This window comes from Rhinopithecus bieti, unplaced genomic scaffold, assembly GCF_001698545.2.
Source record: "Rhinopithecus bieti isolate Rb0 unplaced genomic scaffold, ASM169854v2 scaffold_9203, whole genome shotgun sequence".
In the NCBI taxonomy this organism is placed as follows: Eukaryota; Metazoa; Chordata; class Mammalia; order Primates; family Cercopithecidae; genus Rhinopithecus; species Rhinopithecus bieti.
Window position 1 is genome coordinate 266,910 of NW_016806154.1, and position 24,715 is coordinate 291,624.

Sequence of the window (24,715 nt, forward strand, 5' to 3'; positions counted from 1 at the left end):
AAAAAAAAAAAAAAAAAAAGAAAAGAAAAAAGAAAATACACCAAAACATTAACAGTGGTTATCTACAAGTGGTAAGAGTCAGTTTTATTTTGTCTGTATTACTATTTATGTATTTCTTTTATAATGAACATATGCTCACAAAATAAAACAAAATTACTTTATGTAACAAACTTTCAAGTTGCTTCTAAATGACTGACATTACAAATATTAAATATATTTAACATATATAAGTATCCCAATATCGACCATATTACATTTAAACTTCAGGAAAAAAGGGGAAAAAATGGATAGAGTTTTAGGTGCATTATCACAGAAGTCCTCCATATACTGTTAGTCCTGGCATTACAAACTGAGCCAACTTCTGTAAAAATACAAAAATTAGTCAGACATGGTGGTAGGTGACTGTAATTTCAGCTACTCAGGAGAGGCTGAGGCAGGAGAATCCTTTGAACCTGGGAGGCGGAGCTTGCAGTGAGCTGAGATCATGCCACTGAGCTCCAGCCAGGGCAACAGAGCAAGATTCTGTCTCAAAACAAACAAACAAATGAACAAACAAACAAAATGTAAAACAATAAGATAATGACAACAACAAAGTCCCCTCTTACGCTTCATCTTTTTTTTTTTTTTTTTTTTTGAGACAGAGTCTCACTCTGTTGCCTAGGCTGGAGTGCAGTGGTGTCATCTTAGTCACTGCAATCTCCACCGCCTGTGGGTTCAGGCGATTCTCCTGCCTCAGCCTCCCGAGTAGCTAGGACTACAGGCATGCATCACTACACTTGGCTAATTTTTGTATTTTTAGTTGAGACAGTGTTTCACCATGTTGGTCAGGCTGTTCTCCAACTCCCGACCTCAACTGATCTGCCCACCTTGGCCTCCCAAAGTCCTAGGATTATAGGCATGAACCACCATGTCCAGCCTCAAACATGGATTTTTCTTTTTTTTGAGATGGGGTCTCGCTTTGTTGCCAGGCTGGAGTGCAGTGGTGCGATCTTGGCTCACTGCAACCTCCGCTTCCCAGGTTCAAGTGATTCTCCTGCCTCAGTCTCCCAAGTAGCTGGGACTACAGGGACAAGCCACCATGCCCAACAAATTTTTGTATTTTTAGTAGAGACAGGGGTTTCACCATGTTGATTAGGATAATCTCTATTTCTTGACCTCATGACCTGCCCGCCTTGGCCTCCCAAAGTGCTGGAATTACAGGCATGAGCCACTGCACCCAGCCGAAACATGAATTTTTAAAGTTTCCATGTGTCTTAAAAATTAATGCTTTTGAAGGTTATCACTTAGAGAAACATTTTAATATTATAGACAGAACTGATGTATGATGATTACAAAATACACCTTGGACTTTTAAAGAAACTACCAACAACTTCAAAATGAGAAGAAATAACTTGAGACAAATATCTAAGTAAGAAAAATGTCACATATGCTATAAATGCACACAAAACTATAAATGTAAATCAAATGAATAAAGCACATAAAAGACGCTGCAGCGTTCTTTCTGGCATAAAGAAAATCAGTGGGTCACACCTGTAATCCCAGCACTCTGGGAGGCCAAGGCGGGTGGACTGCTTGAGTCTAGGAGTTTGAGACCAGCCTGGGTAATATGGTGAAACCCCATCTCTACAAAAAATGTAAAAAAGTAGCCAGGCGTGGCAGCTCATACCTGTAATCCCAGCACTTTGGGAGGCCAAGACAGGCGGAACACCTGAGGTCATGAGTTTGAGACCAGCCTGGCCAACATGGTGAAACTCTGTCTCTACTAAAAATACAAAGATTAGCCAGGCATGGTAGAAGACACCTGTAATCCCAGGTACTTGGGATGCTGAGGCAGGGGAATTGCTTGAATCTGGGAGGCGGAGGTTGCAGTGAGCCAAGATCACGACACTGCACTCTAGCGAGACTCTGTCTCAAAAAAAAAAAAAAAAAAAAAAAGTAGCCAGGCATGGTGGCGCACACTTGTAGTCCCAGCTACTTCAGGGGCTGAGGTGAGAGGATCACATGAGCCCAGGAGGTTGAGGCCGCAGTGAGCCGTGACAGTGGGCAGCCAGGGTGAGACCCTGTCTCAAAAACAAAACAAAATCAGTTCTGGCAACAAAATCTGCATTGCTAAATATGTAATGTGACTAATAAAAAAAATAAAACTATCTTTTTTTAGGAGAATATGTCAGGCAAAAATAGGCAAGGAATTTCAAAATAATTCTGCTGTAAAAAGATTAAAAAATAGAAAATATTCAAAGAAGTCGATTGAAGAACAGAGATTCTTATTCCAATTATGGAATATAGTTGTAAAAAGACAAAATTTAGGCTCGGCACAGTGGCACACACCTGTAATCCCAACACTTTGGGAGGCTGAGGTGGGCGGATCACTTGAGGTCAGGAGTTCGAGACCAGCCTGGCCAACATGGTGAAACCCAGTCCCTACTAAAAATACAAAACACCCAGGCATAGTGGCATGCGCCTGTAATCCCAGCTACTCAGGAGGCTGAGGCAGGAGAATCGCTTGAACCCGGGAGGTGGAGGTTGCAGTGAGCCAAGATTGTGCCACTGCACTCCAGCCTAGGTGACAGAGCGAGACTCCATCTCAAAAAAAAAAAGAAAAAATTTAAAGTATTAATAGATTTACAAGGAGGAATTAGCCATCAATTATGCTAAATTTTTAGGGAATAACACATTCTAAATTTACTAAATTCAATATTTAGCCAAAATGCAAGTAACTCAACAAAAATGATGTCTGTGGGAAAAAATATCTAAAAATTCAATCAGAAGGATGAAAATAAAAGCAATTGTGTAAAATTATTAAACCTATCCTATCAAATTTTAATATATAAATTCAATCTCCTTTGACTTTACAATAAAGAACATTTCAAAAAAAGACAAGAGGCTTGTTCTGTCACCCAGGCTGCAATGCAGTGGCAAGAGCTTGGCTCACCGAAACCTCTGCCTCCCGGGTTCAAGCGAGTCTTGTGCTGGAATTACAGATGTGCGCCACGACGCCCAGCTAATTTTGTACTTTTAGTAGAGACAGGGTTTCACCACGCTAGCCAGGCTGGTCTGGAACTCCTGACCTCAGGTGATCCGCCCACCTTGGTCTCCCAAAGTGCTAGGATTACAGGCGTGAGCCACCATGCACAGTGTAACACAGTTTTGTTTTTTTTTTTTGGAGACGGAGTCTTGCTCTATTGCCCAGGCGGGAGTGCAGCCCCCGCGATCTCTCCACTCACTGCAAGCTCCGCCTCCTAGGCTCACGCCATTCTCCTGCCTCAGCCTCCCGAGTAGCCGGGACTACAGGCGCCTGCCACCACGCCTGGTTAATTTTTTTGTATTTTTAGTAGAGATGAGGTTTCACTTTGTTAGCCAGGATGGTCTTTATCTCCTGACCTCGTGATCTGCCTGCCTCGGCCTCCCAAAGTGCTGGGATTATAGGTGTGAGCCACCACGCCTGGCCTTTTTTTTGGACAGTCTTACTCTATCGCCCAGGCTGGAGTGCAGTGACATGATCTTGGCTCACTGCAACCTCCGCCTCCTGGGTTCAAGCGATTCTCCTGCCTCAGCCTCCTGAGTAGCTGGGACTACAGGCGCCCGCCACCATACCCAACTAATTTTTGTATTTTTAGTAGAGACAGGGTTTCACCATATTGGCCAGGCTGGTCTCGATCTCTTGACCTTGTGATCTGCCCGCCTTGGCCTCCCAAAGTGCTGGGATTATAGGCGCGAGCCACCGTGCCTGGCTGTAACAGTTTTAAAGTGGCTTTCATTACTAATAAAAGGTTAACTGTTATTTTGCTTTTAAGACTGAAATTACTAATAAAAGAGAAAACCAAGAGGCTAACCCATATACTACCATGCTTCTAATTAGAAAGAATTTAAAAATCCTACTACTTTCTAAATGCAGAGATCCTCAAATTATTACTCAGAAAGGAAAAAACTTCTTACTCTGAAAAAATAACATTCCATATCAAGCTGCTGGTTCTAAATGCAAATGCATTAATCATCTTTACTGTTTAAACAGCTTGTTTTGTTAACAGGAAGATATACAAACATACTAATATCTTTATTTGATTCTTTATCAAATGTTTGCTTCTTACGTTCAGGCCTCTCATCACGTGAAATAACTGAAACATTTATTTTATATTTGTGTCAGATAATTCCAATGTGAAGTATTTTTTGTCTGATTCTCTTCATGGTTGTTTTCATAAGTGATATTTTTGCTGTGAGCTCACTTTGCTTAAGATTTTACTTGTGGAAAATTCTTTAAGGCAAGTTCCTTCAGAAGAGACTTGGATTTGATTTTGTTAGGTGGTTGGGGATACCACCATTATAGAACACTTAATCAAAATCTCAACTTTTTTTCTTTCTTTTTTACCATCAAAATAGTATGAATTCAGGTGAAAACCTACGCAAAAGCTAAGTCATAGTTATAAACTTTCAGGGGAGATTTATTTTTCCCCATTTTAATCAATGACACATTTTAAGACAGACTCTTTTCCTTATAATCCCCCAGCCCCTGAAGGAAACTGGTGTGGGTTTATTTCTAGTTCACCACTGTGCTGAGAGTAGCTCGTTAGGATCCCAAAATAATCTGAGAGATGTGGCCACCTATGAGACATTCTATCCTGGACGCACCTTGGACTGTACATTAGAAAAGATCCTCAAGGTAAAGCAGTCTTCAGTGCTCTTTTTGGCTTTCTTGATCTTACTTTTCATTTAATCCCTAGCCCCCATTTTTCTTTCTGTTTTGCATGGTCATGGATACATTAAAATAAAATAAAAAAATTTACCCACATTTTAAGTTGTTTTTAACTTCAAGAGAGTTGTTCACTTTGTGTCTCTCGGTATCATACTGCCAGAATCAAAGGCTACATACTATTACCTTTCAATGATGTTACTTCTTTTTTTTTTTTTTTTTGAGACGGATCGTCGCTCTGTTGCCCGGGCTGGAGTGCCAGTTGGCTGCGACTCAGCTCACTTGCAAGGCTCGCCTCCCAGGTTTATGCCAATTCTCCTGCCTCAGCTCCCAAGTGAGCTGGGCATACCAGGCGCCCGCACCCTGCCCAGCTAGTTTTTATGTATTTTTTCTTAAGTAGAAGCGGGGTTTCACCATGTTATCCAGGATGGTCCTCGATGCTCCTGACCCCCGTGATCCAACCCGTCCTGGCCCCCCAAACAGTGCTGGGTTTACTGCTTTGAGCACCGCGCGCCCGGCCTCTTTTTTTGTGTGTGTGTAGATGGAGTTTTGTTCTGCTTGCCAGCGTGGAAGTGCAATGGCGCAATCTTGGCTCATGGCAACCTCTGCTCCTGAGGTTCAAGCGATTCTCCGCCTGCAGCCCTCCTCGGGTAGCTGGGATTACAGGTGACCCAACACCACATACCGCTTAATGTTTGTGTTTTTTTTTTTTTTTTTTTTGAGACAGTCTCTCACTCTGTTGCTCAGGCTGGAGGGCAGTGGTATGATCTGAGCTCACTGCAACCTCTACCTCCTCGGTTCAAATGATTCTCCTACCTCAGCCTCCTGAGTAGCTGGGACTACAGGTGTGCACCACCATGCCCAGCTAATTTTTGTATTCTTAGTAGGGACGGAGTTTCACCATGTTGGCCAGGCTGTTCTTGAACCCCTGACCTCAAGTGATCTGCCTGCCTTGGCCTCCCAAAGCTGGGATTATAGGCGTGAGCCACCAGGCACGGCCTCAATGTTATTCTTTTTAATAGCATGTTACCTATCAGAGCTCTTGTGTCTACTACAGTGATTTTATATAAGAAGTTTTAATCTGTGTGCGTGTGTACATATATATACACACACATAACTATGTGTCTTTTGCTTGAAGATTTTGGCTCTTCCCAAAGAGGTAAATGTATACTTACTCATAAGATAAACCAAGAACTGGTAATAATCATATATTTTATTAAATATTACAATAATTTATATTATACAATAACAGATAATAGTAAATTATTAAATAGTTAAGCAAGGTTATTATTTCAGTAATAACCCTTCTGCCTACAGAAACTCTTACTTACTTTGGAAGGAGAACCATCAGTAATTTTCACCAACTGCCAAAGAATCGAGTAATGGGAACACTGCAGTGCTTGCACGACTATCTGTATCAAATGAAAAAAAAATTTTTTTAATGAAAAATTCAAAAAAAATGAGATAATCTGTTTGCACCGTGCTAAGGTAATAATATTTATCACAGTTGTTATTTGATAGTATAGCTTCAAGTCCAAATTTTTGTATAATTAATGAGAATGTATAAAATATTTGGTTAAAAAGGACAAACCAATGTATCAGTCTAGAGAATAAAGACACAACATATGGGAATAAATATAGATTGAAATAGCACTATCTTTAAACAAAATGTAGTGTCATGAATATTTTGCTTAGTCAAATTTTTAAAAGGAGACTGATGAAATAATTTTTATCCAAATTTTATAGTTGAAATAACTGAATCTAAAGTATTTACCCACATTTTATAAGAAAATTTCTACTTGTTTTAAAGAATTTTAATGTGAAAATAATCATATCAAAAAGTACACTTATGAGTATAAAGCTTAATGAATATAAAGCAAAAAAATACCTGTGTAACTACCACCCACATCAGGAAATAAAACATTGCTAGCATCTCCTCCCAATATAGCATCTTTCTTCTCCCAAGGGCAACAGTTATTGTGGATTATTTGGGAATTGGCATATTTTAATTACCTAAGTCTGCATTCCTAAAGATTTTTATGCATATCGTTGAACAATACATAAATGTAATCATACAATATGTATTACTTTGAGTCTGACGTTTTTCATTTAACATTTACGTTTCAGATTTATTGATGTTGCATGTACCTAGTTCATTCGTTTTTAGTTCTGTGTAATATTTAGAATACTCCCTATTCATCTATCATTGATAAACTTTTACACTGCTTTGAGTTTTAGGCCATTATGGATCATATTGCGATGAACATGCTTATACATGTCTCTTGGTGCACTCTGCATGCATTTTTCTAGGGCAGAGGTTTTCAGAGTTTTTAGTTCTCAGGATCTGTTTGTACTCTTAGAAGTCACTAAGAGTCCAAAAAAGTTTTTCCTTATGTGGGTTATCTCTCTCAATACTATTGTATTAGAAACTAAAACTAAGAAATGTTTATAAAATACTTAATTCACTTAAAAAATTTATTACATAACAAATAATAAAACTTTCTGAAAAGAAATAAACTTTTTTTTTTTTTTTTTGAGACAGGGTCTCACTTTGTCACTCAGGCTGGAGTGCAGTGGTGTGATCACGGCCCACTGTGGCCTCAGCCTTGCTGGCTCAGGTGGCCCTCCCACCTCAGCCTCCCAAGTAGCTGGGACTACAGGCATGCACCATTATGTCTAGTTAACTTTTCTATTTTGAGTAGAGGCGGGCTTTCACCATGATGCGCAGGCTGGTCTCGAACTCCCAGACTCAAGCAATCCACCCACCTTGGTGTCCCATACTGCTAGGACTACAGGTCTGAGCCATGGTACCCGATTATCAATAAATTTTCTTTTTTTTTGTTTTTGGAGACAGAGTCTTGCTCTGTCGCCCAGGCTGGAGTGCAGTGGCGTGATCTCGGCTCACTGCAAACTCCACCTCCCGGGTTCAAACAATTCTCCCACCTCAGCCTCCTGAGCAGCTGGGACTACAGGCGCACGCCCGACTAAGGTTTTGGATTTTAGTAGAGATGGGGTTTTGCCATGTTGCCCAGGCTGGTCTCGAACTTCTGAGATCAGGCGATCCTCCCACCTCTGCCTCCCAAAGTGCTAGGGACCACAGGTGTGAGCCACCGCAACCGGCCCCAAAACAAAATAATTTTTTTTTTTTTTTTTTTTGAGACCAAGTCTCACTTTGTTGCCCAGGGTAGAGTGCAATGGTGCACTCTTGGCTCACTGCAACCTCCGCCTCCCGGGTTCAAGCGATTCTCCTGGCTCAGGTTCCCGAGTAGCTGGGGTTACAGGTGCCCACTACCATGCCTGGCTAATTTTTGTATTTTTAGTAGAGACAGGGTTTCACCATGTTGGCCAGGCTGGTCTGGAACTGCTGACTTCGTGATCTGCCCACCTCGGCCTCCCAAAATGTTGGGATTACAGGTGTGAGCCACTGCGCCTGGCCTCAAAATAAATTTTCTAAAGGAAAGAATATTTAATAAGAGTAGCACTGTTTTACATTTTTGCAAATCTCTTTAAGGTCTGTCTTAATAGAAAACAACTGAATTTTCCTGTTTTGGATTATGTTACAATATATTGTTTTCATTGAAGTATACGAAAAAATCCAGTCTCACAAAGTAGTTTGGGAAAAGAAGGTACAGTTTAATAACCTTTGTAGATAACATGAATATTCCTTGCTATGACACCAATACTCCACTTGTACACTTGCAAGAGAATGAGAGTGAAAAAAGGAAATAACATCTTGATCTTATTGTAAAAATAGTTTTGACTTCATGGACCTGTCCTGGAAACCCCCCATAGGTTCCCAGACTGCATTTTGAGAATATCGATATTAAGTATGCTTTATTGCAGTAAGATACATCAAGTATTCAAACAAAAATGTAGTAAAAAACATATCCAAATTGGAGTTCTCTTTTACATTGTAATCTTTAATCAATCTTACTTTCCTGAATTCTGATATCTGTCTCTCTGGAAAACAGAGACAAAATCCTATTCCTGACGCTCTAAGAATAGGACTCCTGGATCATACAGTATGTGTATGTATAACGTTATTAGATATTCCCAAACTGTTATCCAAAGTGTATCTACTAGTCATTGACAGTTGCTGTGTCTTCACATTTCTACCAACACTTGATATCAGATTACTTAAGTTTGGAAATTCTATTACATATGAGTAGTGGTTTTAATTTTACATTTCTCTAAATACAATGAGGATGAGCACCTTTTCAGTTTTTTTTTTTGAGATGGAGTCTTGCACTGTCGCCCAGGCTTTGGGTAGGTCTTTTACTGCATTTTTGTACACAAAATGTTTACTACATTTTTTGAATAAATGATGTATCTTTTTGCAATAAAGCATACCTAATATTGATACTCCTTTATTTTATTTTTTGAGATTGAGTCTTGCTGTCCCCCAGGCTACAGTGCAGTGGCGGGTTAAGCAGTTCTCCTGCCTCAGCCTCCTGAGCAGCTGGGATTACAGGCAAGTGCCACCACGCCCAGCTAATTTTTGTATTTTTAGTAGAGACAGTGTTCACCATGTTGGTCAGGCTGGTCTCTAACTCCTGACCTCAGGTGATCCACCCGCCTCGACCTCCCAAAGTGCTGGGATTATAGGTGTGAGCCACCGCGCCCAGCCAGTATTCCATTATTTAATCAGTAAATTTATCTAGTGTCACTATTATCTTCTCCACTTGATAAACTACAAACCATAAAGGTAAATATATGTAGATAATAAGTTAAAAGGGAAATCAACAAGTAGAATGCTGCAGGAACTAGTTGCGAGTTACAGCTGATTTTACTTTTTTTTTATTTTTTGAGATGGAATCTCACTCTGTCACCCAGGCTGGAGTGCAATGACGTGGTCTTGGCTCACTGCAACCTCCTCCTCCCGGGTTCATGGGATTCTCCCGCCTCAGCCACCTGAGTAGCTGGGACTACAGGCGCATGCCACCATACCGGGCTAATTTTTTGTATTTTCAGTACAGATGGGGTTTCACTATGTTGGCCAGGCTGGTCTCGAACTCCTGAGCTTGTGATCCGCCCACCTCAGCCTCCCAAAGTGGGATTACAGGTGTGAGCCACCATGCCCGGCCTAGCTGATTTTACTTTAAAATTTTCAGGTTTCAGGCCAGGCGCAGTGGTTCATGTCTGTAATCCCAGCATTTTGGGAGGCCAAGGCGGGTGGATCACCTAAGGTCAGGAGTTCGACACCAGCCTGGCCAACATGGTAAAATCCCGTCTCTATTAAAAATACAAAAAATTACCGGGCGTGGTGGTACACACCTGTAGTCCAAGCTACTTGGGGGCTGAGACGTGAGAATCACTTTAACCCAGGAGGCGAAGGTTGCAGTGAGTTGAGATCATGCCACTGTACTTCAGCCTGGGTGACAGAGTGAGACTCTGTTTAAAAAAGAAAAAAAATAATAAATTTTAAGGTTTCAGATCACTCAAGCAAAAGATACTTCCAATGTGCCTACTTGAGACTAACAATAACTCTTAAGAATTGGAGGTATGAGGAATAACCTGGTCCTGGGTGCAGTGGCTCATGCCTGTAATCCCAGAACTTTGGGAGGCTGAGGTGGGTGGATCACCTGAGGTCAGGAGTTCTAGACCAGCCTGGTCAACATGGCAAAACCCTGTCTCTACTAAAAATACAAAAAATTAGCCAAGCGTGGTGGCACATGCCTGTATTCCTGGTTACTGGGGAGGCTGAGGCAGGAGAATGATTTGAACCTGGGAGGCAGAGGTTGTATGAGTCAAGATTATGCCAATGCACTCCAGCCTGGGCGACAGAGACTGACTTAAAAAAAAAAAAAAAAAAAAAAGGCAAAGAAAAAACGAAAAAGGAAAGAAAAAAAAGAATTAGAGGAATAAGTGGTGCTGCCTTTGGTGCAACATTAATGAGATCATGTCAGGATTTTATTAAACATAATTAAATGACTCATGTCAGAATGCAGAAAATAGACTACTGGAACACTGTCAAGTTATAAACATTAGTGCTAAACAAATCACCCTACTACACTAGAAGATGTTCAATGGTCCTGAGATACCTTAAGGTAAATTCTAAACTATAATATTAAGTACAATAACAATGAGGTCTGAATGGAAAAGACAAGATTTTAAAAATTCCCTTGAATTTGAAACCGTATTTGTTAAATTACTAGAAGAGTGATACATAAATTAATAGTAATCAATGAGAAATTAAGCTGGAAAAAAGTAATGTTGAAGAAGAATTGCTTTATTTTGGTTATGTCATTGTCCTACTCATTATAAATATCACTTCCTTTCCTTCTACTTTTCTATTATCCTACACTAGAAATATTTCAGGCTGTTTCATAGTTTTAAAGAAGTTTCTTGTCAGGGGTTATGAGGGAAGAGAGACATTTGGTCATCCCATTATCTGTTACAAATATAGAATTCCCATTCTAATCTGTTTCACACATTGGTATTCCTTTTAAGTTTACTTTTAAAGGGACTCCACTGCATTACCTTAAAATAAAAAGCTTGCTCTCATTGACTGGGAAACATTCTGCTTTCTCACAGACATAATTCCATAACAATATAGCTTATTGACACCAAAACAAAATTCAGAACTTCTCCTATCAAGCTTCACTCTTAGTCATTTTGATATTTTATCCTCCACACCAGCAATGTTATCCTAACTCGTTCAGAAATCATTATTCAGTAACTTCGTCTTTCTGGAGGACAAATGAAACAAGAAACAAGGAATAGAAAATTGAAAAAGGCAAAAGCCACTGTTGCAACCTTGAGTACCCCTTCTGCCTTTGATTAACATTGCTCTGAGCCTGGAGAGGATCATCAAATGACAGCAAGTCATTATTAGTCTGATGACTAATAATTTTTTCCAACCCACCTTCTCCGTCCTCCTGTTTCCATGAGGAAATGCTGTTCCTAGGAGGAAACGCTAACGTGTATTGTACATTTCTAGGCAAATTAACAAGCAGGAGTGCCTTTTCTATCTTCTGTCTGCCAGGACACCAACACCCCAGGAAAACCTTGGTCCCTGAATGACTGGGGAGAGCAATAACACCCTACTTCCCCTAATGACACTTTATGGTTATGGGTGTTAGAAATAAATTCCTATGTGTTAAGCCATTGAGATTTTGAAATTAATTGATTATAGCAGCCAGCACTACTTGTGCTGGCTACACAGCTTGTGCTTGGCTACACAAGCCACAGCTTGTGGCTAATGACAGATATTGCACATCTTGAAGATTAATTTTATTATTAATGTAAAGCTTCTGGAATGTTTAAGTTTAGAAAACTGAGTTTACATGGAAAATAAACTCTGAATTAAGATTAGAGAATAACAGGAAAATAATTATGCATATATGTGTGTGTGTATACATGCATATTATCCACACCTATAGGATATGTTTAAAATCCTAAAAATCCACGTAATGACAGTGGAAAATCTCGGCTCTTCTATTTTTCTGTTGGCAAGAGACCTTAAATAGAAGGAGGTTCAAACTTTTTAGTGGACAGGTGCATGATAAAAGAGTGAACTAAACTTAATTGTGTCTGACAGCCAATATTGGTCTATCATTTTTAGACTGGGTTCATAAGAGTGACAATTAACATCCTCTTCAAAATGAGCATTTAGATGCAAATAATCAATATGGTTTTCCCAAAGAGGATATAAGGCTGGCAAATAAATAAACACATGAAAAAATACCTTTTGTTTTGTTTTGTTTTTTCAGACAAAGTCTCACTCTGTTGCCCAGGCTGGAGTACAGTGGTATGATCTCGGTTCACTGCAACTTCTGCCTCCCAGGTTCAAGGAATTCTCATGCCTCAGCTTTCTGAGTAGCTAGGATTACAGATGTGTGCTAGCATGACCAGCTAATTTTTGTATTTTTAGTAGAGACGGGGTTTCACCATGGTGGCCAGGCTGATCTCAAACTCCTGGACTCAAATGATCCTCCTGTCTCGACCTTCCAAGGTGCTGGGATTATAGGCGTGGGACAGTGCATCCAGCCTCAACATCTTTAGTATGAGGAAAAACATATGTTAGGCCCGGTGTGGTGGTTCATGCCTGTAATCCCAGCACTTTGGGAGGCCAAGGTGGACAGACAGCTTGAGCCCAGGAGTTCAAGACCAGCCTGGGTAATGTGGCAAATCCTGTTTCTACTAAAAATACAAAAATTAGCTGGGTGTGGTAGAAGGTGTCTGTAATCCCAGATCGTGCCACCGCACTCCAGCCTGGGCCACAGAATGAGACTCTGTCTCAAAAAAAAAAAAAAAAAAAAAAAAAAAAAAAAGAGGAAAAAAGGAAAAATATGTTAAAAGCATGATGAGATACCACTATATACTTAGAAGGATGGCTAAAGTAAAAATTATCAAGTACCAATGATGATACACAATAATGAAGCTCATACATTGTTGGCAGGAATGCAGAATGGTATAGCCACTCTGGAAAACGGTTTGACAGTTTCTAATAAATATATAATTACCATAAAACCTAGCAATTTTACTCCGGGCATTTACTTAATAGAAATGAGTACTTATCAATTCAGACAAAAATTTGCATACAAATTCATGACAAACTTAATTGTGACAGGCAAATGCTGGACACAACTCAATGTCCTTCAGTGGCCAGATGGATAAAGCAAACTGAAGTATCCACACAGTGGAATATTATTCAGCAATAAAAAGGAACCAACTTTGACTCACACAACTTGAATTAATTTCAAAAACATTACTTAACGGGAAGACATTATACTCAGTGAAAGACATTATGCTCTAAACAGTTACATGTTGTATGATTTCATTTATTTGGAAATCTTATAAAGATGAAACTATAGTAATGAAAAATAATCACTGATGTCCACGAGTTTTGGCTAGGGTGAGCATATGACTATAAAAGGATGGTATGAAGAAGTCTTCTGGGATGGTGAAACCGTTCTGTATCTTGATTATGGTGATGACTACAAAAATCTAAACACATTAAAATTCATAAGACTGTACATAAATAGAAAAATTAGTCAATTTTGCTGTACAACAATTCAAAATAATATGGCAGAGTAAAATTCACTGTAACATTTTTAAGGAAATGTTAAGAAATACACAAACACTGATGCAAATCCTCAGTGATACAAAGTAGCAAACAATTCAGTAAAGAGAGAAGATTCATAAATTCTAGGAAATGGGGGATTATCCAATCAATGTACTGTATTATTAGCAGGATACTAGATCCTAAGTTAAAAAACATGTATCATTAGAAGCATGAAAAACTCAAGTAAAAAACTCATGCAGTAGAAGGTTAACTTCCATGATTAAAGAATTAAAAGATTTCCCAAAGAATGGATTACGAAGCAGGCTAACGCACATTAATTCTTGGCAACTCAAGACTCTGAAATTGTACCGTCAAGCTTACACATAAATTCCAAATATCGGAAACAAGGAAGAGTAAAAAGAAAATCATATGTCAACAGTGTGGTGTGGCTTTTGCAATCTCTTTTTTTTTTTTTTTGAGAGGGAGTTTTGCTCTTGTTGCCCAGGCTGGAGCACAGTTGTGCAATCTCAGTTCACTGTAACCTCGGCCTTCCGGGTTCGAGCGATTCTCCTGTCTCAGCCTCCCGAGTAGCTGGGATTACAGGCATGTGCCATCATGCCCGGCTAATTTTGTATTTTTAGTAGAGACAGCATTTTGCCATATTGGCCAGGCTGGTCTCGAACTCCTAACCTCAGGTGGTCCACGTGCCTCAGTCTCCTAAAGTGCTGGGATTACAGGTGTAAGCCACCGCACCCGGCCTCTTTCATTAATGTTTTATACTTTTCAGCATACGTATCTTGTACATACTTTGTTAGATTTATACCTAAGTGTTTCATGTTTTTGGCGCTATTGTAAATAATACATTTATACATTTCATAATATTTCACTTTTCAATTGTTCATTGCTAAATAATTATTTTTTATTTTGAGACAGTCTCACTATGTCACCTAGACTGGAGTGCAGTGGTGCGATCTTGGCTCACTGCAACCTCTACCTCCCGGGTTCAAGTCATTCTCATGCCTCAGCCTCTCAAGTATCTGGGATTACAGGTGTATGCCACCATGCTGAGCAATTTTTTGTATTTGTAGTAGAGACCGAGTTTCATCATGTTGGACGAGCTGGTCTCAAACTCCTGACCTCAGGTGATCTGCTCACCTAAGCCTCCCAAAGTGTTGGGATTACAAGTGTGAGTCACTGTGCCTGGACTGTATTTTAATTTAAAAAGCATTAGATGGGAGGCTGAGGCAGTGGATCGCTTGAACCCAGGAGCCAGAGGTTGCAGTGAGCCGAGATTGCGCCACTGCACTCCAGCCTGGGCGACAGAGCAAGACTCCGTCTCAAAAAAATAAAATAAAATAAAAAGCATTAGATGTGCATGGTAAAATATCCAACAGTATAACTGGTGTACAATTCAAATTAACTTTCTTCCCCACTAAAGATCTCTAGTTTTCCACTGAGAAAGCCACCGTTAATAGTTTCTTATGAAACATCCAAAAATAAGTTTCAACTAAATGTATGTATATATAAATCTTCTCATCATCCTTTATCCTGCTGTATTTAACTGGTTCTCTGTAGATGAACATGTAGAATGTTTTAAATTTTAAATATTCATAAATGCTACAATGAACATATTTGTACCTATGCCTTTGTACACATATCCAAGTATATATTTATAATCTAAATTCCTGGAACCACAAATCCTTAAAGAAAGGTATGTCCACTTTCAATTTTGATAGAGATTTGGCAAAGTAATCCACGCATACAAACAGTATTTGAGAGTAGTCAGGTATTTTTTAAAAAACATTATCAGAGTTTCTCATGCATACACATAGTTGAGAGTTACTGTAACAGAACCTAGAACGGAGAGAGGGTGAAACTGAGGTTACTAAAACAGAAAGGTTCTGATGTGATCCTCAAAAGAAACTATTAGGTTGGTGCAAAAGTAACTGCGTTTTTTTTTTTGCCATTAAAAGTAATGGCAAAAACTGCAATTACTTTTGCACCAACCTGTAAGGGATTAAACTAAGGATATGGTAGTAGGGCTAAAAGAGTATGGCAAGAAGCTATTCAGAGGGTAGAATTTATAAAAAACAACCAAGAGCCTCATGAGATTAAGGATTGCTTGTAGCACACCATTATATCCTCAGGACTTGGCACCCAAATGCATTTTTGGTAAATAATGACAAGGTAAACAGCAAGTAGGATGTACAGTGTGTGTGCTGATGAAGAAAAGGGAGGCATTAACCTAGATTCGTGTCTTTTTGACTTAGGAGTCTAGACAGATAAAAAATGGATAGAAGAATACTAAAAGGTTTTGATACAGTATGACCAAGGAATAATCAGAAGTATGTAACCAAAATAATTTATAAGCTCAGTCATGGAAATAAGTGTGTAGTCTTCTAAGAAAAGCATGACTCTATCAACATAAAAAAACATAAATAACAAGTCACAAGCCAGGCACGGTGCCTCACGCCTGTAATCCTAGCACTTTGGGAGGCTGAGGTGGGTGGATCACCTGAGGTCAGGAGTTTGAGACCAGCCTGGCCAACATGGTGAAACCCTGTTTCTACTAAAAATATAAAAATTGGCTGGCCATGGTAGTGGGCACTGTAGTCCCAGCTACTCGGGAGGCAGAGGCAGGAGAATTGGTTGAACCTGGGAGGCAGAGGTTGCAGTGAGCCAAGATCGCACCACTACTCTCCAGCCTGGGTGACAGAGCAAGACTCCGTTTCCAAAACACAAATTAAAATAAAAGTAAATAAATAATAAGTCACAATCTATCCAAAAACCAATAACCGCTATTGGCTTAAATGTGACTACTTTTTTTTCTTTGAGACAGTCTCACCCAGGCTGGAGTGCAGAGGCACGATCTCGGCTCACTGCAACCTCTGCCTCCCAGGTACAAGTGATTCTCCCACCTCAGTCTCCCGAGTAGCTGGGATTACAGGAGACGCCACTATGCTCAGCTAATTTTTTTATTTTTAGTATAGATGGGGTTTTGCCATGTTGCCCAGGCTGGTCTCAAACTCCTGGCCTGAAGTCATCCACCTGCCTTGGCCTCCCAACGTGCTAGGATTACAGCTGTGAGTCACTGTGCCCAGCCAAAATGTGACCACATTGAAACTCACCCCCTACATTACACTCAGTCTGAAGAATGTGTTCGTGTCTAGTTCATGATGAAGTATTAAATACTAGCATCTAATCTCTCCCCATAATTGCCACTAAAACACATAAAAAGATATCCGAAAAAAGATAAATACAGCTGGGTGTTGTGGCTCATGACTGTAATACCAATATTTGGGTTGGCAGTGGTGGGAGGATCCCATTTGAGCCCAGGAGTTCCAGACCAGCCTGGGCAACATAGTGAGACCCAACCTCTATGAAATATTTCTTTTAAAAAATGAGCTGGGGTGTGGTGGCTTAGACCTGTGGTCCCAGCTCCTTGGGAGGCTGAGGGCCTGGGAGGTAGAGGATGTAGTGAACTGTGATTGTGCCACTGCCCTCCAACCTGTGCAACAGGGCAAGTCCTTGTCTAAGAAAAAAAAAGTAAATAAATAAATACAAAAAGTAAGAGTTTGCTGGCCGAGCATGGTGGCTCACGCCTGGAATCCCAGAACTTTGGGAGGCCAAGGCAGGCAGATCACCTGAGGTCAGGAGTTCAAGACCAGCCTGGCCAACATGGTGAAACCTTCTCTCTCCCAAAAATACAAAAATTATCTGGGTGTGGTGGCAGGCTCCTGTAATCCCAGCTACTTGGGAAGCTGAGGCAGGAGAATTGCTTGAACCTGGGAAGTGGAGGTTGCCTGCAGTGAGCTGAGATCACACTACTACACTCCAGCCTGGGTGACAGAGCAAGACTCTGTTTCAAAATAAAAAGTTTGCCATAAGGCCAACATCAGAAGACATGGGTAAAGTGGACGAGTAGTGCAAGCTACCATAAACAACACATTAGTAGCAGAAAATGAGAAGAGACAATGAAAAAAATTTAAAAACCTGGATTTCAGTGGTGTGCCATAGCTGTGTGACCTAAGGCTATTTAATATCTTTGGTTTCATCATCAACAAAACGAAAATGGGGATATTTTGAAACAAATGTAAAGACTTAAAATGAAACAAATGTAAAGACTTAAAAAGACTTAAATGTAAAAGACTTGAAAGTCACCAGCCTGGTGGCTCCCTCCTGTAATCCCAGCACTTTGGGAGGCCAAGATGGGTGGATCACTTGAGGTCAGGAGCTTGAGACCAGCCTGGTCAACATAGTGAAATTTCATCTCTACTAAAAATGCAAAAATTAGCTGGGCACGGTGGCACATGCCTGTCATCCCAGCTATTTGGGGAGGCTGAGGCATGAGAATCTCTTGAAAATACAAAAATTAGCTGGGCACGGTGGCATATGCCTGTCATCCCAGCTACCTGGGAGGCTGAAGCATGGGAACTGTTTGAACTGTTTGAACCCAGGAGGTGGAGGTTGCAGTGAGCTGAGATCACTGCACTCCAGCTTGGGCAGGCAAAGGGGGAGTTTAAAATAGTACTTAGTATATAAAAAGAGCAAAATAAAAGTTTTCTATCCTGATGACTTGAGAGGCCCAAAGTTAGTGATATATGATTATACTTCATTTTCATGGGTGTAGTCACACAATTTTGTTCTATAGCAAATACTATTTACAAAAACACCTATAAATGCTTGATTGGTTTTCCATTTTTAGAATCTACTGAGGGTTGTAGAAACTATAAAGCAGAAAATTAATATTTTTCCAGAAAATTAATATTTCATCTTCCAAATGGTTTCATGAAAAAAATAAAATAAAAAAATTATTTTTCTTAGAGGTTATCTGAGATGACATTTAAATTTAAAACTATACCAACAGAAAATAGGAACAAAGTCACAAAACAGAATAGAAAGAATTTAAATATATCTTGACTTTATTCTACAAAAGCAGGCATAAGAGATATTACAATAAATTCTGAAATGTGTGCTTTTCACAAGCTAATGATTATTGTTGTTACAGAACTGCAATAACTTTCAGTACTTTTCACAGATTAAAAATAATTCATTAGCACAAAAAAGGTCAGGCTTGGTGGCTCACGCCTGTAATCCCAGCACTTTGGGAGGCCAAGGCGGGTGGATCACAAGGTCAGGAGTTCAAGACCAGCCTGTCCAAGATGGTGAAATCCCATCTCTACTAAAAACACAAAAATTAGCTGGGCGTGGTGGTGGGCGCCTATAATCCCAGCTACTTGGGAGGCTGAGGCAGAGAATTACTTGAATCTGGGAGGTGGAGGTTGCATGAGCAAAGATCACACCAGCCCCCTGAGTAGCTGGGATTACAGGCATGGGCCACCAAGCCTGACCTTTCTAAAGTACATAGGATCTGGACTGAAAGGAACTCCCACTGGCCAAATCTGCTACAATTTGATAACCAAAATAAAAAACAAGAGTACTGATTTACAACTTGTCAAATAAAACAGGTATCCATGAGTCTGCAGTGATACCAATGTTTCTTAAAGGAATTTAAAATTGTAAAAAGTGAATGAGTGAATGAATAAATGAAGGGAGAAAGGAAAGTTCTTCCTTACCGTACAGTGCCAACTAAGAAATACAAAATAAACAACAGAGTTAGAAAATCATCATTTTAGTCACTACTCTGTGACCACGAGAGTAATAACTGAGTCAGGCAAGGATCATAAATGGATACTAAAACTATTATGTCAGAGTCTGATAAGAAACAGGATTATTACATAGTTTTAAAGAATACTTCTACAGCTCCCTTCAGTAATTAAAAAGGACACTGGTAACTACACAGGAGAAACTTGGCAGACCTCACTTTAGTCAGTGATCAGAGTTAATAACATGAATAATGAACAAACTGACATCACATGCCTCCTGATGTGATGCATTGAGGACAAAATATCATTTATGTAGTAGTCCTGCCAAGAAAGTGAAACTAAAATTTAAACATGCAGATCAGGCAAAACTCAAGTAAGAACATTCTGTAAAATAACTAGTCTATTACTCTTCAAAATGCCATGAAACATAAAGGCTCAGAAACAATTCCAGATTAAAGGACACAAAAACAAATTAACAGCTAAATGCAATGTATTATTCTGCATTGGGTCCTAGGCTGAAAAAAAGCTGTTCAAGGTTCAGGTGGTTGTGGCAATTTTTTTTTTTTTGGACCGAATCTTGTTCTATCACCCAGGCTGGAGTCCAGTGGCACAATCTCGGCTCACTGCAAGGTCCTGTTCTTGGGTTTCTTGGGTTCAAGTGATTCGAGTGCCTCAGCCCCCTAAGTAGCTGGGATTACAGGGACATGCCACCACACCTGGCTAATTTTTGTAGTTTTAGTAGAGACGGGATTTCACCATGTAGGCTAGGCTGGTCTCAAACTCCTGACCTCAAGTGATCTACCCACCTTGGTCTACCAAAGTGCTGGGATTACAGGTATGAGCCACCATGCCTGGCCTAATATATATTTTGCATATGCATATTAACATATGTAACACACACATTATATTTATAATATACTATATATTTATAATATACAATATAATGCATATTGTATATAAAAATATAATGTATATTATATAATACACATATATTATATAATGTATATATATTATATAATATATACATATATTATATCATATATACGTATAGATAGTGTAAAGTGCAGAAATGTGGGAAAACATTGAAAATGGATTAGGTGAATTTTCTGTAACATTTCTATAATTTGATTTTTAAAAAATTTATTTAAAAAATTATTAGAATAGGTAATTTCTTTTTGGTCTGCCACATATTTTTTACTTTTTAGATATTAAAAAAAATTTTTTTTTGAGATGAGAGTTTTGCTCGTTGCCCAGGCTGGAGTGTAATGGCATGATCTCAGCTCACTGCAACCTCTGCCTCCTGGGTTCAAGCGATTCTCCTGCCTCAGCCTCCCGAGTAGCTGGGATAACAGACACGTGCCACCATGCCCGGCTAATTTTGTATTTTTTGTAGAGACAGCATTTTGCCATATTGGCCAGGCTGGTCTCGAACTTCTGTCCTTATATGATCTGCGTGCCTCAGCCTCCCAAAAGGCTTGGATCACAGGCATGTGCCACCATGCCTGGCCAGTCTTCCACATATTCTAAAACTATAATGGTTAAAACAGTACTGGTATGATAAAAGATAAATCACTAGGAGGGGAAAAAAATAACACAAATATACAAGCGTACCCTGGATATAGCACAAGTTTACTCCCAGACATCACAAAAAAGCAAATTTTGTAATAAAGCAAGTCACAAAACCTTTGGTTTCGCAACGCATATAAAAGTGTGCAATAGCATTATGTCTGAAAAACCAATGTACATAGCTTAAGTAAACAATACAATAAATACTTCATGGCTACAAAATGCTAATGATCACCTGACTCTTCAGTGAGTCATAATTTTTTCAGTGGTGGAGGGTCTTGCTTCAAATGTTAATGGCTACTGACTTAACAGGGTGGTTGTTGAAGGTTGGGGTGGCTATGGCAATTTCTCAAGATGGCAGTGAAGTTTGCTGTATCGATTGATTCTTCCTTTCATATAAGATTTCTCTGCAGCACTGATGCTGTTTGACAACATTTTCTTCACAGACCTTCTTTCAAAACTGGAGACAACTCTCTCACACCCTTATCACTGCTTTATCAACTACATTTATGTAATATCCTAAATCCTTCGTTGTCATTTTAACAATGTTCACAGCACCTTCACTAGGAGTAAATGCCATCTCTTTCATTGCTCATCCATAAGAAGCAACTCCTCATCTCTTCAAGTTTGAGCAGGAGATTGCAGCAACTCAGGCTCATCTTCAGGCTCCACTCCTAATTCTAGTTCTCTTGCTATCTCCACTACATCTGAGTGACTTTCTGTACTTGTCTTAACCACTCAAAGTCATCCATGAACACTGATATCAACTTCTTCCAAACTCCTGTTAATGTTGATAGTTGGACCTCCTCCCATGGAATCACTAATTTCTTAATGGCGTCGAGAATGGTGAATCCTTCCCAAAAGTTTCTCAGACGCATCAGCGGAGTCACTTTCTATGGCAGCCGTAAGACTTAACGCAATGCTTTTTTCTTAAATAATTAAGGCTTGAAAGTAAAAATTACTTCTGCTGTGTTAGCAGTCACGAAAAATGAGAGAAGTGTGACTCTTCCACTTGAACATTAAGAAACACTGTAGAGTTATTAAGTGGCCTAATTTCAATATTGTTTTGTCTCAGGGAATAGGGAGCCTGCGAGGGAAAGGGATTAGGCAAGGGCCTGTCATAGAGCAGTCAAAACACACATAACATTGATGGATTAAGTCCACCATCTTATGTGGGAACAGTTCATAGTGCCCCAAAGCAATTACAACAGAAACATCAAAGATTACTGATCACCAATCACCATAACAGATTTAATACTAACAAAAAAGTCTGAAATAACCAAGATTTACCAAAATGTGACACAAATGAAACACTAAGTTGGCATATGCTTTTGGGAAAATGACACTGATAGCCTTGCTTGATGCAGGGTTGCCGCAAACCTTCAATTTGAAAAAAACCACGCAATAAAGCAAAGCACACTAAAATGAGGTATGCCTGTGTAACAATTCAGTGAAGGACGGCACTAGGAACTTCTAGTTGAACTGGCTATCATTACAAAAAAAAAAAAAGTCAAGCATATAGACAATGTAGTCTCCCCAAACAGCTAGAAAGTTTTAAGGTATCTTCAAAACATTAAGAACAACTGAGGGTCAACAGTAATAAACATTTTGGTAGCTCTTCAGTACCCCTGCTCTAAAAGGTATTTTCTGAGTTCTTATTGTAAGCACACAGTTGGAACCCTAAAAAGTGAGCTTGCATGGTTGTATTAAGAAGTGGTTGAGGGCCGGGTGCAGTGGCTCATGCCCGAAATCCCAACACTTTGTGAAGCCAAGGCAAGCAGGTCACTTGAGGTTGGTAGTTCAAGACCAGCCTGGCCAACATGGGGAAACCTCGTCTCCACTAAAACTACAAAAACTAGCCCAGCGTGGTGACGCAGGCCTATAACCCCAGCTACTCAGGAGGACAAGGCGGAAGAATCGCTTGAACCCAGGAGGTGGAGGTCACAGTGAGCAGAGACCACGCCACTGCACTCCAGCCTGTGTGACAGAGTGAGACTCCATCTCAAACAAACAAAAAAGAAGTGGTTAAATATAGAATTTCTGTATTTTCAACAGTATCTTAAGAGATATTTATCAGAGCTGCTAAAATGAACAAGAGTACAATCTAGTCATATTTGAGTCATGCACTCAAACTTCATACACATGGTTAAAAATATGTGTTTAAGAAATTAACGGCCGGGCGCGGTGGCTCAAGCCTGTAATCCCAGCACTTTGGGCACTTGTGGGAGCGAGCGGAGCGGATCCAAGTCGAGAGATCGAGACGATCCTGGCTAACACGGTGAAACCCCGCTCTACTAAAAATATCAAAATCCGCGCCTTCAGCGGCGAGGTGGTGGCGCCTGTAATCCCAGCTACTATCAGGAGGCTGAGGCAGGAGACAATGCATGAACGCCGGAGCGAGCTTGCAGTGAGCCTGAGATCTGGCCAGAGTGCACTCGCAGCTGGTGATAGAGCGAGACTCCGTCTCAAAAAAAAAAAGAAACAAACAGACACCAAATAAACACAGACAGATTAACAAAACTTAAGCCACAAAACTTTTTTTTTTTTTTTTTTCTGAGATGGAGTCTCTTGCTCTGTCACCCAGGCTGGAGTGCAGTGGTGCAATCTCGGCTCATTGCAACCTCTGCCTGCTGGGTTCAAGCGATTCTCCTGCCTCACCCTCCCGAGTACCTGGGACTACAGGCGCCCGCCACCGTGCCCGGCTAAATTTTGTATTTTTAGTAGAGAGAGGGTTTCGCCATATTGGCCAGGCTGGTCTCGAACTCCTGGCCTTGTGATCTGCCCACCTTGGCCTCCCAAAGTGCTGGGATTACAGGTGTGAGCCACCGCGCCCAGCCCCTAAAGCCACAAAACTTTTAATGTCACATAAGTATGCTCTTTTATCCAACAATAAAAATGGAGGAAATAAGACATATGCAATGAACATAAGCAATAGAAAACAAAAATAACAATAGAAGACAACATTATGAAGCTGTCACGAGTCAGAACTAGGACAATAATGATGGTATGGTAAGTCTAAAAATTTTGACACAGTAGATGAAACAGAGATGTACACTTATTCTCTACCTGGAGAAAGAGAAAAGGATAAAAAGAATATCTTAACTCTCTCATTCACTTTCAAATTAGAAGCATGGCTTGAAAATATGAGTGAATTTTATTTAGGCTGCTGGTCTGAGATAAAGAGAGGATGGGAAGTTGGTGTCAGCAATACATTTTTAAAAAGACAGGGTAAAATATTTAGTGTCTTTTCACAAACTACAATAAGAACGTCTAACATAATCAGGGACATTTGTAGGGACCAAGAAAATGACTAATGTTATGCAATTCAAATGAATTAATCACAGCAATAATAAAGTACTGTTTTCATAATTAACTTTTTTTTTTTCTTTTTTTGAGACAGAGTCTCACTCTGTCGCCAAGGCTGAAGTGCAGTGGCATCATCTTGGCTCATTGCAACCTCTGCCTCCCAGGTTTAAGCGATTCTCCAGCTTCAGCCTCCCAAGTAGCTGGGGACTACAGGTGCATGCCACTGCATCTGGCTAATTTTTAAATTTTTAGTAGAGATGGGGTTTCACCATGTTGGCCAGGTTGGTCTTGAACTTCTGACCTCAGGTAATTCACCCTGCCTTGACCTCCCAAAGGGCTGGGATTATAGGCATGAACCACTGTGCTCCGCCCATGATTAACTTTTAATATAAGATTATTATTTTATCTGTTGAAATTCTTACTGCTTTAGAGTAATAAAGTATCATCCAAGCATTCTGTATTACCAAATGGAAATCAATGAGATAACCCCTAAATACTACCTACACTTAATGATGGGGTTGATATTTTGGTCTACATGAATGT

General features: G+C 39.9%; 1 protein-coding gene across 3 annotated transcripts in view; it reads right to left on the minus strand.

Annotated features, from left to right (window-relative positions):
- STAG1 (STAG1 cohesin complex component) overlaps window positions 1-24,715 on the minus strand; it is a 418,116-nt gene that overhangs the window by 52,870 nt on the left and 340,531 nt on the right. For all 3 annotated transcript variants that reach the window (XM_017874840.1, XM_017874839.1, XM_017874841.1), the window contains one exon: window positions 6,019-6,099. In XM_017874840.1, the coding sequence (XP_017730329.1) occupies window positions 6,019-6,099 (81 nt within the window). The remainder of the gene's footprint in view (window positions 1-6,018; window positions 6,100-24,715) is intronic.